Consider the following 16,703-nt stretch of genomic DNA (forward strand, 5'->3'; position numbering starts at 1 on the left):
CTGGTTTTATTTTTTTTCATCTGGTGGCACAATCTGGAGTCTGAGTCATGCTGGGGTTTTTTTTTGTGGGTGACATCATCAATCATAAAAGCCCTGCAACTGGAGCATCGTTGGGAAATTTCACTCCTTTATCCCGTAGCTGTGTTGTCCTTGCAATACAGATGGCTAACAAGGATAAATTCAAAGTGGTCATTTTAGGAAAGTATGCAGCTATGATTAAAAACGTTATTCTGTTTAGCAAGAGGCTGGTGCTTCTGTGCATAGTTACTAATAAATTAACTAGATTTTCAAATACATTGCTAATCGAAGAGCTACTGTTAATAGCATTGCTTTTAAAAAGCATGAAGACATCAGTGTTTCTTCAGGAAACATGAAGTGCAAAGGATGTGTGCTTTGAAAAGTGTTGCTTTTTGTTTAACTGGAATGTGACATCTGCACTGAATATAATTTGTTTTCTTTTTTTATAAAATTAGTTGGCATTTGAAAACTATGTAGCATAATATTTCATTATGGTGAATGGGGAGTGCTGCATGAAAATGCATGCTGGTTGGCATTTTAAGTCTCTCTAACTACTCTCAAACTACTCTTTAACTACTGGTATAATTTGATATAAAACATTAAACCTTGTCCTGATATTTTACAACTATTATTTTTTTTTTTCTATTTTACTAAACATAGTATAAGGGCTTCACTGCCATGTTCCATTAAGATGAGATGACCTTCTGTGTTACTGTGATTTTTTTTTTTTTTTTTTTTTTTACCATCTTCTCTTTATTTCTATCACGGATGTAATTGGAATGGCAATTTAGTAGTTGTGAATTGATAGGTTGAGTGAAGTGTTATGAAAGGACAAATCTCTTTCACTGCAGTAAGTACAGGATACAAGTACTATGTACAAGTCAGATTGCCATTTATTCAGTTATTTTCATAAGAAGATGGTACAGTGATAACACTTTGGTATTTTTCCACCATCTGTAGTATTCTGTAGCAGGGCTGTAATAACATTTGCAGTTTTTGCATGATTCTTGCATATGAATCCTGTTGATTTCCAGAAGAGAATATTAATTTGGATCAAATGTGGTTGTTCAGTCTGTGTTATGGGCATGCAGCTCTTTTACCAGTTTGGGTGTAACTGGGGTCTTCTTTACACATGCATATTTTCTTTTATTTATTTAATTTTTTATTTCTCTTTCAGGCCTCTGTATCCAAACAAGATGATAATTATATATTTGTTCTTCAGACCACTGCAATTGCTCCTTTTGTTTCTCTGGATGTGGGGAGTATAAAAGGCAGATTTAGTGATAATGGTTTCCTCATGACTGAAAAGAAGAAAGTGGTTGTGTTTTATCCTTGGGAACCTACCAGTGTGGAAGAACTAGAAAATTCACTAACCTTGACCTCTCTGTTGGATGTTGTCTGAAAATACCTCGTTTCCTTCTAGATAAACAGTGAAATAGGAGGAGAAGAAAAATTAAAACAGTCTGACTGAAGTTGAAGTGAAATATAATTTGAGCCAACTGGAGAACATGCTGTCTGTTCCTGTCATGTGTGAATTTTAACTGTTGGTTCAATGTAAAGATACCAACAGCAAAGTTTACATATAATATGTTTACATAATATATGTGGTGTCTTGAAAGTACATCCATAGTTTTTCTAGTTTCACTGTGCTGTAAGTGGATTAGGGTAACAGCAAGGTATGCTGGGGAGTAGGGGAAGGGCAGGGATGAAGCTGGGACCACTGCCACAAGTATTCCTTCACTTCAGGTTGTTTGATCTATCTACACCCAGATCAGGAGGGCACTAGTCCTACCCTTTCAGATCTGTGACTGTCATCCCTTAGGTGTCCTGTCCACCTCCTGCAAAGCATGAAACCTGGGCTGTCGAGTCAGGTGTCAGGCAGATCTGTTTCCCCTTCTGGAAGAGGAATTCAGTACAAGACATGTTGTCTGCTCTCTTTTTATGCAAAATAAGCAACAGCCTTTGAGAGCTCTGCATTTAGGTTTGACTATGCCCAGAGAGCTGCAGGTGCAGTCACAAACCTTTTGCTGCTGTGTGTATCCCACATAATGTGACATGTGAGAAAAGGAGCAGGGAGAAGAGTTAACCAAAGCTGCCAAGAGAAAGGAGGCAGTACAGAGAAGAAATGGTCACATAAGAGAACCACAGAGGTACAAGTGACTGTTTTTTCTCTAGTAAATGCAGAGTGCAGGGGCTACTGATCTCACTGGGATACTGCTGCACAGCCATTCCTCATGAGTAACCCTATGCTCCACACTGATCCTCCTCTCTTTTCAACAAAGAAAAACCTCAACATTTTCCTTTCAATGGTTCCCCATAGAAGACACACTTGACTCGTTATTACATCTAGTGGCACATTGAACTCCTTAGTGTATACAAAGTAATGGTGGTTCACCTTACGTTCTGTTTCCACCTGCGTTGTTTTTAAAATGTTTAGGTTTCTCATAGAAATGTCATCTCACTTTGGCGTTTGATACAAAGAAAATAAGCTTGCTTCAGCATGGTGGAGTGCTGTGGCCTGTGGAGCTGAAAGCCTGAGGGTTTGGCTGTCAGGAAATCAAGGCTACTGAGCCACTCTGTGGGCAGGTTGCTAAACAGTGGGCTTGTCCATCAGGTGTGGTTTGAAATGCATCTGGGATCTTGCTGGGTTTCTGCAAGTATCCCCTCACAGTCCAATCAAATATTAATTTTCTTTCAAAACAGAATCAGCACCACAATAGGTGATGTTTGAACAAGCTCTGCCAGTGATGTCCATCTGTGTTGTAAAAGCACCACGTAGGTGATATTTGCCGGTGATGTGGGGGGTCTCGAGCTCACGTGGGGCTGTTCCACTCGACACTTAGAGACCTTGAACTGAGGGTTTGTTTTCTTGCAGTGATCACAGTTTTAATGGGCAGAGAGATGAGCACGTTGACCGATCCTTGGTGATCTCTAGTGCTCTTGAATTGGGTGTTAACAAAAAACTGACATACTCCTGAGCAAGATAAAGAACTTAAGGATGAAAGGGAAATGATAAATGGAAGTTGCTTACGAATTCTTTATTAGGTCAGCAAAACAACTAACTGCATTTGCATTGGAGGCTTTTTCCGATTCAGAACTTGTTCTAGCGAAAAGAAGACATGAAAACAATCAAAATATGGAGATGTATGTGCCAATGTTTATAGGTTATGCAAAATAAATAGAGAAAATGACAGTCATGGGTAAAACTTAACAGGTAGAAAATGCAGATATTGATGAAGGAATTAAAAGTTATCTGAAAGGCATCCTGTGCCAATACAAAAAAAATTCTTCAGTTTTTTTGGTATCCTGGCATCAAAGTGAAATCAAAGCAGCAATGGTGTCTTTCATCAAAGCAGCAATGGCGTCATAAGGTAAGGATGAAAAAATGTGGAGAAAATATGATTAATAAATACTGCAGTGTATTAGAAAAAGGACTGGTTTTGTTGATGTCTTTCTCTTATGTTGATGGAGAAATGTATTTTCCAGCAATATCTAGATGGCACTTAATAGTGTTAAATAAATCAAGCTTTGATAGAGTCACTTGTTTAAAGACAGTCAAGAGGATTGTCTGGAGGTCAGTGATATTTGTTCTTGGTGCATTTCAGCATATGAGTGAAGTTTGAGATATATAGAGAAGAGCTTTTGGATCACTAGAAGCTACAAACCATGAATTTGGATAACTGTGACCTTGTTTAGCCTGTCACAAATTTTGGGCAAAATCGTGAAAGAAATGATGTGATACGTGATTAATAAATGGTGAAGTGGCTGTGCAACGAATGTCTACCAGCACAGTTATGCAGAATAGCATTCTTTTATGTTTTTTCCCCTGTTGCTTTCTGCAGTTACCAGATTGACATGAAAAGGTTCAGGCAATTTTTTTGATTGCTGTTTTTGAAGGTCAGGAGCTCCCTAGGGAGCAGGTCCATTCTTTCTCACTGGAGAGCTTTGATTCAGCACTAGAAGCTGTTATGAAAGATTAGCAGTTGCTAAAGCCAAATGCTTGAGCTCAAAACAGAATTTAATGGGGGAGGTTCACTTCCATTATTATCTTAATATTCTTAATACATCCTTTTGATTTCCTGGTGTTGTAGTAGGTGTGTATTTATAGAAGCTGTTTTCTCCCCCATGAGCAGTGGCTGTAACATGTGCTTTGGTTAACCATTTCCCCTTGGTATTTTTGCAGTTGCATATTGTGCTATACTTGGTTACATTGTTCTGCTCTTGTCTCAGATCAGGGCAAAGACAGCAGTGGAAGTGAAGAGATCTTCAGGGTACCCAGCACTCGTATCAACAGATCCATCTGTAGCCACCTGAGTGTGTTGCAGCTCCTGGGCAGCACCTGTATTGCCAGTTCTGTCTGATGGGCAGGGGTTCAGGAGAAAGAGCACTGGGAGGAGCATATGGTGAGTGTCATGGTGCTTGTCCTCAGTGCCATTGAATTATTGGTGGCAGCAGTAGAGGGGACTGGGCTCATCAGTGTTCTTTCAGGGTGCACCCTTGCACTGTTTTGTTCAAGGACCTGTGAATTTACTTGCGCTGATGGCCTTTGTTTGCTCTTGGGCCCCCTCCTGGCCATTCTCTACTGATGGCAAAAGTAGCAGCCAGACTGCCCCTCAGCCATGATCAATGCTCTTCCAGAACAGAACTTGAGAGCAGGTTTGGGAAGAATGCAGTATGGAATTGGCTGATTTGTTGCCCTAAAACTGGTCTCTGGCAGAGATTTGGCTCTGAAGCCATTCAGGACTAGCAGACACTATTTTGAGCTTTAGGGGGTACCTCTTTGTTGGTATTTTCTGCCACATGTGGAAGCCTTATTTTGCTTCCAGTTTACTGGAGCACATCCTTGGAAGCCTTTTCAAGTTCTGCATCTTCTCCAGGAAAGAAGCATGCAAATGTATCTGAAAGTTCCTCTCTAAGAAAGTGTTCATAGTTTGTCAATCTTTGTTGTTACCTGTTGCTTGCATACCTTTTGACCTGGACAGTTTTTCTGGCTTAGAGGCACGTCTTTCTTCGGTACTTTTACTGCTATTAGTCCCCTTTTGGTTTTGGAGATGTGTAGCAGAGACCATTTCAGGCACTTTTAGCAGTGTCAGGAGCAGAGAAACAGACCAATGAGTTTCTTATTCTCGGGTCAGGACAGTTGGGTTTTGTAGCTTACAAGCCAGTCTTTATATTGTCAGAATCATAGTTTTCTTTCTTACCCTCCGAGTAGTAAGTTGAGTCATCCAGGGACTTGTGGTTAGAATGTTTAAGGATATGTTCCAGTCAAAGAATTTGGTTTACATAACTCTGCTTTCCAGTCAGATGTTACACGATAGTGAAACTGAAGTCCTAGTTTAGTTTAATTAGGGTGGAAAAACAAAGCTTAAATGAAAAAAGGGCATCTTTCTGTGGGAAGTAGAGTCAGTTAGTAGAGACCCATAAATACCTGGTTTGGTTATTAGTGTGCATCATAGCCAAAATAGAAGGTGTCTCTGGTCTGGGCCACTACAACAAAGGAAACACACTGCAGCATGAAGGGAAACAGCACCCTGAGATGTTAGGAGGAAGGCGGGTGAGCATGGCTGCTTGCCAGGACTTGTTCATGGGGTTCTGCTTTGGGAGTTGATCTTGAAATTTCTTGATGGGTTCTGTGAGTTCAGAGTGGTTCAGGATTGCTCTTTCTTTGCATAGTTTTTTTACTTACCAGGCTGGGCACCTGGTTGACTCTGTGGAGGGGAATGGCTGTGGTAGAACCACTGGCCCATGGATTGAGCCAGGCTTTATGGCCTGGTGGGGAGCTGGGTAATACAGAACAGAGCTCTAAGTAAGAAAGAGTCTGTTGAGCTTGTGACCTACTGGGGAGGCAGTTCTTGTCAGATGGAGGAGCTGAAAGTTTCAATCCTATTTCATGATGGTGAAAAACCTAAACCTTAAATGCCTCTGATACCTCTTTGCAAACATTGCGATTGCCAGGCATTGCAACTTCTCTGTCTTCTCCGTTGTAGCAGTCCTCCTTTACCTATTGTAAGTAAACTAAATAATAATACTTGGCCATGCTGGCCCTGCGATTCTGTCTAACCAACTAACATGGACTATACCAGGGTTTAAGCTTCAGCCCATTTCCCCAACAACTGTAAAAGGAGTGATGGTGTAAACCAGCCCTCAGGTGGTTTCCTATGAAAGAACGAGGGGAAATCTTCATTTCTTGTTGTTCCATGGTAGTTTTAGGGTGGTAGGAAGCTGTGGTTGGGTTGCCCAGCGTGATCACTGGTGAGGATCCAAGGGCAGCACATAAAGAAGCAGGCTCAGTGGTGAGAACAGTGACGTGTTTTGTGTATCTAACCATCTGTTATCCATCTAGAAGTGCTCTGGCTACAGATTTTGGTTTGTACTGTAGCCAAATATAGACTTTCTTCCCTGGGATGCTGAAGACAAGAAGATACCGAGGTGACTGCACATCTGAAAGAGAAGTGAGGCAGTTGTCATGCCCCTGTCTTTCTGGCAGATGTTGTATTAGCTGTCCCAGAGGCGTGATGCTGCTCCATGCCTTTGTGGGCTGACTCAGCTGGAATGTTGGCAAGTGCTCTGGCAGGCCACAGGTTAACAGGTGTTAAGTCTGTCACGAGTGTTTTCCCTGGCAGTATGTAATGAAGGCCACTGATCTGCTAGAGCTCCTCTGTATTGTAAATAAAGCAAGGGTAAATGGATGGCTGAAAAATTGCTACAGTGGTTGTGTTTAAATGAGGCCATGGGGAAACCTCTGCAGGCTTTGAATAGTAACAGACAAACTGCAGCCTGGCTCTAAGGGGAGTATTAGGCTGCTGAATGCAGAAAATCAACTCCTTGGTAATTAACTTGCGTTGTCTTTTTCCTGTAGCTGTAGGAATCTTTTGAAGCCAGCAAACATCTGGAGTGCGTCTTTGGTGGTTACTTTAGGACTGCTCTGTTGCAAGGGGTGATCATCCAGAAGAGCCAAAAGCTGTGGACCGTGGGTGAGTATTGACCGCTGCACCCTGGGGTAGCAAGTGGGCAATACCATTCTTGTCACTTGGAGGGAGCAAGGGCAGTGGCTCTTTTTGGTTAAATGTTGGAAAAAAAGCATTTTACTTGCCCAGACAAGGGAAAAAAGATGTTTTATACACCAGCACATGAAGGTAAGATTCTTGTCCTTCCTGCAGTCCACAAAATTTCAGAATGCTTCCTAGAACTTCCCACTACCACGCTGATTTCCAAGTTTGTAAATACACCCAAAGATGATGCCAAGAAACTTACAGCTCTGGCAGCCAATCTAAAATCAAGGGCAGTTTAACTTTCTGAATATTCCATTTTACATCAAAAGTAGAGAAGATCTGTAGTGATCTGTTGTCACAACTTTTACTGCATTCCACAAGTTTCTAATGTTTATTACTGCAGTAAAGTAGCAAAACAATGGAGCAAGCTTCATTCCACTGCAAATGAAGATTAAGTTTAGAATTATTTCTATATATCAGATTTTGATCCTCAGTGTAAGTAAGTTAAAATTTAATACTAAACTGGACTGAGAATGCCCAAAGGTTACATTTTGCAGGTGGAAAAATCTTAATTACATAATCTTTCTTATTTTAGTACCGAACCATTTGAATATTTCAAGTGTTGCAGGTAAATCTGTGCAGTTACTGTCAAAGCGAGAGGAAGCTTGATTAGCACTCAAAACAACAAACCCATGAAATCAGCTTTTAAGGATCAATTTGAGGTTGCTGGTTAATGATTTTCAACCTCAGTGCTTTAATTGCTGATGGAAATAGGCACCAGGCTTCTTGCAGTGTGATGCAGTGCACAGGAAGAGCCCCCTATGGCACACGCCTAGTCAGAACTGCTCACCCAGCCACAGTGCAGAGGCACCTGCTCTTGAGATTGACACGTTGTTGGGTGTTTTTTGTTGTTTCTGCAAATATCATAAACCACCCCAAACTTATTCCTGATTTTTGAGAACTTAGCAAATATTACCCTTCTCAGTTTTGTTTCCTCAGGGTAACATGGAACAGAATGGGGACAACATCCTGTGCTACAGTGTGTAGTGAGGTCCTCATGCTAACTTGCTGTGCTGAATGAAACCGTTAAGCCTAAATTCCACCCTTACTACTCTGTCAGAAAGGTTTCCCTCTATGAGCCAGGTGTAGATGGGAGCTCTCAGGCAGCTGCTTTCTGGATTCTTGCAGGACTGTAGCTGTAGTTTATTCTATCACACTTGTGAAATAGGAATGGCACTACCTGTCTTGGCCAGGAGGTGTAAGGATAAACCTGTGTTTGAAGTGAGTAGATATGATGATGTGGTCCACAAAATACCTCTTGACAGTTACCTGATGTGAACACATTTGCTTTAAATGTTCAAGACTCATCTGTGTCACACTGTCTCTTGCTAAGCCTCATTCCTCTGTTATGTATGCTACCTTCATCCTCACATCTGCAAGGAGCCTGACCTTCTTCCAGGTGCCATCACTGCAAGAATCAGTGTGCCCTGTACAGGGTGACCCCTACTACTAAGAAAAGAGGTCAAGCAGAAGAGCACAGTTGTGTGTTTTACTGTTTTAACTGAGCTGCTTGCAATAAACACTGGGCTCTCCAGCATGTTTGCTCTGCCAAATTTGGAACTACACCAGACACAAATGTCTCCCAGTAGATGTCCTGCTGCTTTCTGTAGTGTGTCCTACACTAGGTGGTGTGTTCTACCTCCTCCTCTTGCCTAGTTCTAACACACCGTGTGGAAGATGCAGAGGGTTAATACAGATGGGAAAAGTTGTCCTATTATGTGACTCAGCTGTAGAAATTTAGTGTTCCAGTTTGAATTACTGAGAACACTTTTTAAATTAATATTTTTTTTCTCTCTCTAAACAAAGAGGAAAAAAAAATAAAAGGACCAAGGTGTCTTTTTTAAAATATACTGAAACTGAGATGCTGCAAGGAAAGAAACTGCCAGACTGCCATTTAAAGCACTTCAATACACAGGGCCTAGGGGACCTGCTGTTCATTGCATGATCACTAACCTGATGAATAGCTATTATACAGCACGTGGTCACGAAGTGCTTAAGGAAATATAAGCCCAATTGTCTTCTGGTGTTTTAAAAGCAGAGCTGGTCAGAACTGTGGCTAAAAAGCGTGAATCAACAATCAGAGTGCGCTGGTGATCTGTAGGATTGTAGAAACCTCAATAAAAATCTCTGCCAGCCCCCTGAGTGAGTTGGACAGCAGCTCATCTGGGGTTCAGAAAGCCCCTCCACCCTCATAAAATGAGAACCTTTGCCTGTTTCTATTAGACAAGTACATTAATTGAACAAAAATCCATATGCCTTAGACACTGCATATGCAGGTTATAAATACAACAACTGAAAGAATGTCATTTTTACTATTATTCATCATGTTTCCCTGGAAGTAATTAAGATACTCAGTAATTCAGCTGGATATAAAACTAGTTCACAAGGTTGTTTCATTACTCATGGTTTAATTCATTACAGCAACTACTGCTCTACATGTAGCTATTCTCAAGGTTTATCTTGATTCATTTTCTCAGGAGTGACACCCAGGTTGCTGAAGACTGAACTGAGCCAAGAGCAACCCTGTCAAATCTCCATGTTTGTGCCATGAAAACTGGCTACAAGTGAGTGGCAATGCTGCCTTGTTTTTTCATCATGAAATCTATGATACCTGCTCTGTACTTTTAGTTGGGCCAACATCAGTAACAATTACAGTCACTATCTCAGAATTAATGAGAAACAAGAAGCACTGCTCCTGAGCACAGTTACTACAGGAGTTTCTAGATAGCCCAAAGGAGAAATGTCTCATCAGAGTTTTGCTGAGACACTAAATAGTTGGTTTCAGTGTAAATGAACACTCTGCTGCCATAATTACGAAGACTGAAACAAGGCAGAGGCTTTAATTCCAAAGCACAAAGCACAGCTGCTCAGCAGTTGCTGATGCTCCTGCTCTTCCACCAAAAAAGATGCTTAAAGCTTTAAGACGGGTGGCTTGCAACCCTTTATTTTTTTTAGTATTTGGAAATCAGCATGATCTTGTATCAATGACTAAAACTGAAATGCTAAATCTTCAATAATTCTGCTTGAAAGATATGTAAAAATCACAGCAAGCATAGACAAGAGAATTAATTTTGGAGTTTTATTATAAAAGTAAAATAAAAATAAGCATTTAAAAAGCCCACTTTTTCAAACAGGAACAGATATAAAAAACCTATTTACAAGTAGGAAAATGCCAAACTTGAAAAAAATTTTGAATAAGAGGCATCCAAGTGAAATTTAAATACATTATTTGAAATATACAAGATTTTTTTTTTTTTTAGGATTTTCTTTTTTCTCTGAATTGTCACTGTTATGATTAATGATTTTTCTTTGCCAGCTATATTAGGAGCTTTTTTTGTGCAATTCTCCTGCAAAAATTATGAAGAGAGCAGCTAGAAACTGTATCCTTTGATTGCTCTGTGTGCCTTACCTCTTTTTTGAGTTCATATTATGCTTTAACAAGGAGTGACTTTCATCTGTAAAAGAAAATCCTCACAAACCAGAAAAGCTCAGTCAGTCTTTCACAGCGTCCAGTCCTGTGTATTAATGTGGCAGTAGAGCCCTGGTTATTGTATATGGCTTGTAAATTAATAAAATCAAATGTACTTGAGGAAGGAAGCAGTGTCTAGGAGTTGCACGCTGAAGTTGCCCTTGGTCCTGGTTCGGGTGGGATTCTTCCAGTGCACTTTGGGTTGTGAATTCACTTCCCTCTGACCAGGACGACACTGATATAATTTTAAATGTTGCATTTGTTCCTGTAACTGCATATTGCTAACTGAACATTACTATTCGGCTATATAATTGCTTTGCACTGAACCTTCATGTCGGTAGCCCAGGGCCATTTTGCTCAGTGTTAGTGATGACTTGCTGTTCAGAGAGTCTGAATAAGTAAAACTCAGTTTGCGGAACGAGGTCTCCACGCCGCTGTCACACGTGCTTTCGTTGTCTTGAAATTTGCTGTTATAAAGCTCACCTGAGGGAGGGAGGAAAGGGAAATACCTTATTGTTTGTGTACACGGCTTGAGTGATGCTGCTTTCAGAAAAGCCTAAGGAACGCAAACCAACAGGGTCAAAGCTCTTCTATAGGAAAATGACTCTAATACTTAGTATTATTTTAGGAAAAGCTGTGCTGAATGTTTTCAGGCCACCAAAGCATGTGATCTGACATACTGCTGGCAGAGATCAGCTTGCAGTTGGAGCTTGGATGGGATGAGAAGCCTGGTGCTCTGCTGACACTAATGCTGTCACTGCACATTGGTCAGGACTCTGCCTGGGTGTCAAAAGGTTCTTTGGTTCTACAGATTCAGGCTCTGAGCAAGTGCACAGCTCCAGGATGAGGCTTCTAAAACTTTCTCATGCTACTTCAACTTACAGATTTCTTTCTGAGACAAATACTTGAACAATTTTCATCTAGTAAGTGAACCTGAAATACAAACAAGTCAGCAGCAGCCATCACCTGCGCATGATCCACAAAAGGAGTGCCTGAAGGGCACTGGAGGGATCAGTATCCAAGCTGAAGGTATGATACAGGATCAGTGTGACTATAATAACAGCGGTTGGCGTATTAGAGTTCAGTCTTATTTTTCTAAACAAACACCTTAAAATAAAGCCATGTGATGCAGTCCACTCATGTTGCAAAGGAGTAGAACCCCTCTTACCCTTCAAGATTATATAAAGCGATAATATGTGTATAAGCACATTTTTGGGTAGGTGTGAAGGTTCTTTCCATGACTGAACAAACTGTTTTCCATAGATAGTAAACTGGCAACATTAAACTAGAATGGGGTGACTGTGGTTTTCCTTTTTTCTTTCCAGAAATATATACAGACTTCCATTATTGGGAAGATGCTCAGAACTCAATTGGACATGACATGGACAAACCCATATAATATTTATACTGGCCCTGCTCTGAGCTGGTAGTTGACAGCAGGACTGCTTGTGGTGCTCTGTAATCTAAGCCATTTCTCTGCCTACAGAACACTGGGCCATTTTGGAGTGCTTACACACTGTAGAAAGAGAAATTTAATACCAAAGTCTTATTGAGAAACTAATGGCACTTGTACATGCCTGGGAGATCATTGCCTAGTTTATTTTTTGAAACTTATTCCCAGGCATTACTATCAGCAAATAGCAAGTGTCTGGTATTAGAAAAGGGAGGTAGTATATTCAATACTGTGATGCAGGCGTGCCGATTCAAATGGTCCATTTTTCCTCTCTCTTCTAGGCCTAGCAAATATCTATGACGAGAAAATCATGCTGCAGTAAAATATTTCTGAAACAGCTAAGCAGCTGAGGCATTGTGTGTGAGGAAATATAAAATCTATCAGGAGCCCAAGGTGGGGAGGGAGGGAGAATTGAAAACAACATCTTAAAGCTCTTCCTAGTTCATTGTCAATTTTACCTGTCTCTCCGTTTGCAAAGGTTAGTGGTGATGACGATGGAAGAGCCTTTGCTGTACTCTTCTCCAGGTGAGATGGGCTGTGTGAGGTGGATAGTGCTTCCTGAATTACTTCAATGGCTTCTGTGTGATTCATCTGTCTCAAAGCAGCGATCAACTCCTGAACTGTACCACCAGAAACCTAAGAGAGAAGACACCAGATGCTCACCATCAACCAGGCTGGCTAAAACTGAAGGGCTCCTCACCGTCCAGGAGGACAATGTTCTCTACAAGTCTGAATGTTCTTTATAACTTGTTACAGCCACATTACCTCATAGTTATCTAGCAGAGTTTTCGATGGAGAAGGGCTCAACCTGAAGGCATTATTAAGTATGCCAAGACCCAGTTTTTCTGCTAGAGTGGACCAGTTTTTGGTTGGATCAGGTGATTCCAATAGTTTGTAAAGCTGCATCTTGGAACTTTCATTCAGCTCTCTCAAGTTTCCTGGGGAACAGAGAAATACGTTAGTTTATTATTTATACAAATCAGCACCAGTTAATTTCTAAGCAGAAACAAAGCCAAACTGAAGAGCATATTAGAGTCCAGTCCCAGTGTTTATAAAGGTATTGCTGTAGTATTGAAAATGTACTCCTTTGTGTCCTTGTGATCTCTTAAGGGAATCGTGCTCATTCTGTGAGCGAGTGGTTGGGAGGTACCTCTTCTCCCTCACCAGTTCAGTTACAAGCTATTGCAGGGCAATGTCTTCTGCCACTATGGTTAGAGAACTCAATTACTAGAGGGATATTGTCAGAGTCTTTATAGATGTTACCTCGTGTCAGCAGGTCCTCCGAAACCTCTGTTGACTCGTAGGGTTTGCCATTTAGTATGTCATACACCTAAGACAATACATTAAATTCAGTATTTAGCAGAAACCTGGTTAGTATCCATTATCTTGACAAGTCTCAGCAGTATCGTATAAGGCCCTAATTCCATCTGTAAATCAGCATTTTTATCTCTCTGAGGTTCAGTAGTCTGTTAAGTGGAGCTTTCTTCCAGCGTTATTTCCTTGGGGGAGTTCTGTGGCTGAATTAGTTTAATTTTTGATGGCAAATTAGTTGCTTGTCACCACTGAAATGACTGTGGATGCAGCTAAGAGAGCTGAACTATCCGTGATGATTAGAAAAGGAAAACCAGAAAAAACACATCAAACAGAATAAACAGACCACATACCTCACAGTTGGCTGCCATATCCAGCGGTGTTGTTCCAGGCACAATCCCTTCATCATCATCTTCAGCATCTTTCACATCATCTAGATCAAACAATGGCTCAAAGTTCTCAATGTGAGGATTTGCACCTGGAAAAAGTGTGCAAAAAACAAAAAAAAATTGTAAGAAAAAAGGCTTCAAGTTGCTTTTCAACAATATTTAAAATACGCATTCTAGTTTCTGAATGGCAAACCAGCTAATTTATTTACTCTAGCTAAATGATATTTTATATTAAGCCAGCAAATAACTCTTTTTAAAATTACGTTTAAATGCTGTCACATCTCTGTGCAGTGCTACTCTCCCATATAAAGAGGGGAAAAAATGACAAGCAGAGTGTTAGGGCCCAAAAAATCCCCTCTGGTTGTAGCAACTAACTTCCAGTCCCATCTCAGCTCACACAGAGCATAGCATGTATGTGATGAAGCAATGGTGTGGTGCTGCTTTTTATAGTGTCAGGGAAAGTGTGGGTATTTTTCAAAGACCAAGTAGACAGCCACATCCATGGGAGGCCTGGGTGTCTGCTTTAAAGGAGAAAAATCAAGTTTAAATACAACTGACAAAATGTTCCAATAAATATTCAAATCTAATTCTTCCAACGTGACCTAAAATAGGAGGCACTAACAAGCTCACGTTTCAGTGATGGGGTTATTTTTGTTTCTAAAGCAGTCCAAAACTTATCCCAGCTATAACAAGGTCTCCACTTCTTCAGCTATAAAAGCTACACAAGAAATATTCAAAAACTTCCAAGAGTGCTTGCAAGAGAGGTTTTTCTTGACCAGCATAATTTGCCTTTTTAGCCATTAGATGGTGCTGAAGAGTGGGTTAGTAAAGCACCTCAAAGTCAGACTTTTTAAGGAAATTCAGACCTTCAGGCTTTTAACATCTGACTTCCTCTGTTCATTAAACATGTTCACTGGCACATTTTTTTCTGCTTGCAGCCTTCTAACTTGAATTTTGTCACTCTGAAAGAAAACTCTCCAGCAATGATCTGTTTTCATACCTGCCGCTTTGAGAACTGCTGTCAATTTTGCAGAGCCCCTTCCAGCTGCTATGTGAAGTGGAGTTGTCCCGTCATATGTAGTGCTGTCCACATCTGCATCACCCTAGATTTTTATTGAATGATAAAAAGAAAAGAGATCTATACAATACAGCTGCAGAGGCTCATGTCTGCATAAGCATGGCGAGCACCATTCCACGCCTGTTTGTTTGCATAAAAACTGATGTCTGCAAAGAAGTAATTAGAAAGTAACTACAACTGTCTGCATGGAGGAACAGATGGTCCTTGTGTGCTCCAGTGCTACAGCAGGAGGTGCAGTGTATATATCCAAATAGGTCAGGTACATAAAAGCCCCTGTGCATCCCATGGAATGGTTCTGCCATGTGATTACCCTCAGCCTTTGGAGTCCGAATGGCATGCACAGAAATCTGCCTTCCTGCTGCTCTTCAGAAGAGCAGCCAGGCTGGTGGCCCATCCATATGCCAACAGCAAGGAGAGCTACTGCAGCAGGAGTTGTGTAGAATTAAGGACACCAGGATCAAGGTGTTAAAGAGATAAATACTTAATAGACATGCACAACTCTATCTCTATGCACATCTCTGTACACATTCAGCTTCATGCAGAAGCAGTGATGAACTTGTTCATGAGTAACTTCATTGGCTGGCAAGATTACTCAGTGCAAATTAAACATGGCATATGCAGTCAGGTCAGGGCCACTGTAAATTCCTCAGCTTGGGCAAAAGGTTCACCAGCAATACTGAACAAAGCAATGAATAACATCACCAATAATTTTGCCTTAAGTAATCTAGTCAAAAGACAGGAACCCCCCCTTTCTGTTCCTCTGAAGCACTGAAGGAGTGTCCAGAGTATTTAAATATATAATTCGAAAGACCTGGAAGAAAGAAATTCTGCCCTTACCTCAAGCAAAAGGCAGCCTGCCAAAGGGATGTTCTCTTGTTCAACAGCCAAATGCAATGCAGTCCGTCCAGACTTTTGTTCCTGAGAATTGACATTAACTCCAGCAGCAATCAGTTGTTTGAGGCAGGACATACTGTTTGCCATCACCACCATGTGAATTGCACTGAGACCTACACAAAATAAATCCCAACCATTAATATTGTGCATATAGCCATGTGCATTAATATTTGAAAAATTCAGAAATGTCAGAGTAATGAGTTTTGAAGTGTCCGCAAGTATAAGAATTGTAAAATAGCTTAGAGTTTCTGTAGTTGTCTGAGCAGAAGTAACATATTTTTGCCTGCTGATACACTAAAAGATGAGAGAATCATAGAATTGTTTGGGCTGAAAAGGACTTCAAAGATCACCCAGTTCCACCCACCTCCCTGCCATGGGCAGGGACACCTCCAGGTTGTCCAAAGCTGCATCGAGCCTGGCCTTGAACACTTTCAGGGATGACATGTCCATGGCTTCTCTGGACAACATGTACCAGTGCCTCACCACCCTCATAATAAAGAGTTTCTGCCTAATATCTAATCTAAACCTACACTCCATCAGTTTGAGGCCATTCCCTCTCGTCCTGTCACTACACACCCTGTGTGTACACACTCCCTCTCCAGCTTTCCTATTAGGTTCCCTTTAAAAAGCACTGGGAGGCTGCAATGAGGTCTCCCTGGAGCCTGCTCCTCTCCAAGCTGAACAGCCCCAGCTCTCTCAGCCTGCCTGCAGTGGAGAGGTGCTCCAGCCCCCTGAGCATCTTCATGGCCTCCCCTGGACCCGCTGTAACAAGCCCATGTCCTTTGTATGCTGGGGGTCCCAGAGCCTAAAGTAGCACTCTGGGTGGAGGCTCAGGATCATGTTAATGATGTTGATGAAAATGTTCTTTGTGCACAGATTGGAACTAGTTGTGTTATTGGTGGTAAGTCAAAACCATGCAAGAAAAAGAACCCCAGCAGACTACAAGGTAGAACAGAAGGCAGGAACTACAGAGCTCACCTAGAGCATCTCTTTGCCTCAAAAGGGAGTAGCCTTGAAAACAAAACCTGCATCATCATAC

General features: G+C 41.2%; 2 protein-coding genes across 9 annotated transcripts in view; one reads left to right on the plus strand and one right to left on the minus strand.

The window, feature by feature from the left end:
• MANBA (mannosidase beta) overlaps window positions 1–12,455 on the plus strand; it is a 56,296-nt gene extending 43,841 nt beyond the window's left edge. Inside the window, exons 17-21 of one of the 2 annotated variants that reach the window (XM_050338058.1) lie at window positions 1,196–4,421; window positions 6,878–6,992; window positions 9,548–9,634; window positions 11,424–11,568; window positions 12,274–12,455. In XM_050338058.1, coding sequence (XP_050194015.1) covers window positions 1,196–1,420 — 225 coding nt within the window. In that variant the 3' untranslated portion in view covers window positions 1,421–4,421; window positions 6,878–6,992; window positions 9,548–9,634; window positions 11,424–11,568; window positions 12,274–12,455. The remainder of the gene's footprint in view (window positions 1–1,195; window positions 4,422–6,877; window positions 6,993–9,547; window positions 9,635–11,423; window positions 11,569–12,273) is intronic. The other variant, XM_050338059.1, reaches the window with a different exon arrangement.
• NFKB1 (nuclear factor kappa B subunit 1) overlaps window positions 10,126–16,703 on the minus strand; it is a 56,668-nt gene continuing 50,090 nt past the window's right edge. For all 7 annotated transcript variants that reach the window (XM_050338055.1, XM_050338054.1, XM_050338057.1 and 4 more), the window contains 7 exons: window positions 15,608–15,777; window positions 14,693–14,795; window positions 13,657–13,781; window positions 13,256–13,322; window positions 12,758–12,930; window positions 12,451–12,628; window positions 10,126–11,022 (listed from right to left, as the gene is read on the minus strand). In XM_050338055.1, the coding sequence (XP_050194012.1) occupies window positions 10,835–11,022; window positions 12,451–12,628; window positions 12,758–12,930; window positions 13,256–13,322; window positions 13,657–13,781; window positions 14,693–14,795; window positions 15,608–15,777 (1,004 nt within the window). In that variant the 3' untranslated portion in view covers window positions 10,126–10,834. The remainder of the gene's footprint in view (window positions 11,023–12,450; window positions 12,629–12,757; window positions 12,931–13,255; window positions 13,323–13,656; window positions 13,782–14,692; window positions 14,796–15,607; window positions 15,778–16,703) is intronic.

The sequence above is a fragment of the Myiozetetes cayanensis genome, unplaced genomic scaffold, assembly GCF_022539395.1.
Source record: "Myiozetetes cayanensis isolate MyiCay16 unplaced genomic scaffold, myiCay2020 scf7, whole genome shotgun sequence".
NCBI lineage: Eukaryota > Metazoa > Chordata > Aves > Passeriformes > Tyrannidae > Myiozetetes > Myiozetetes cayanensis.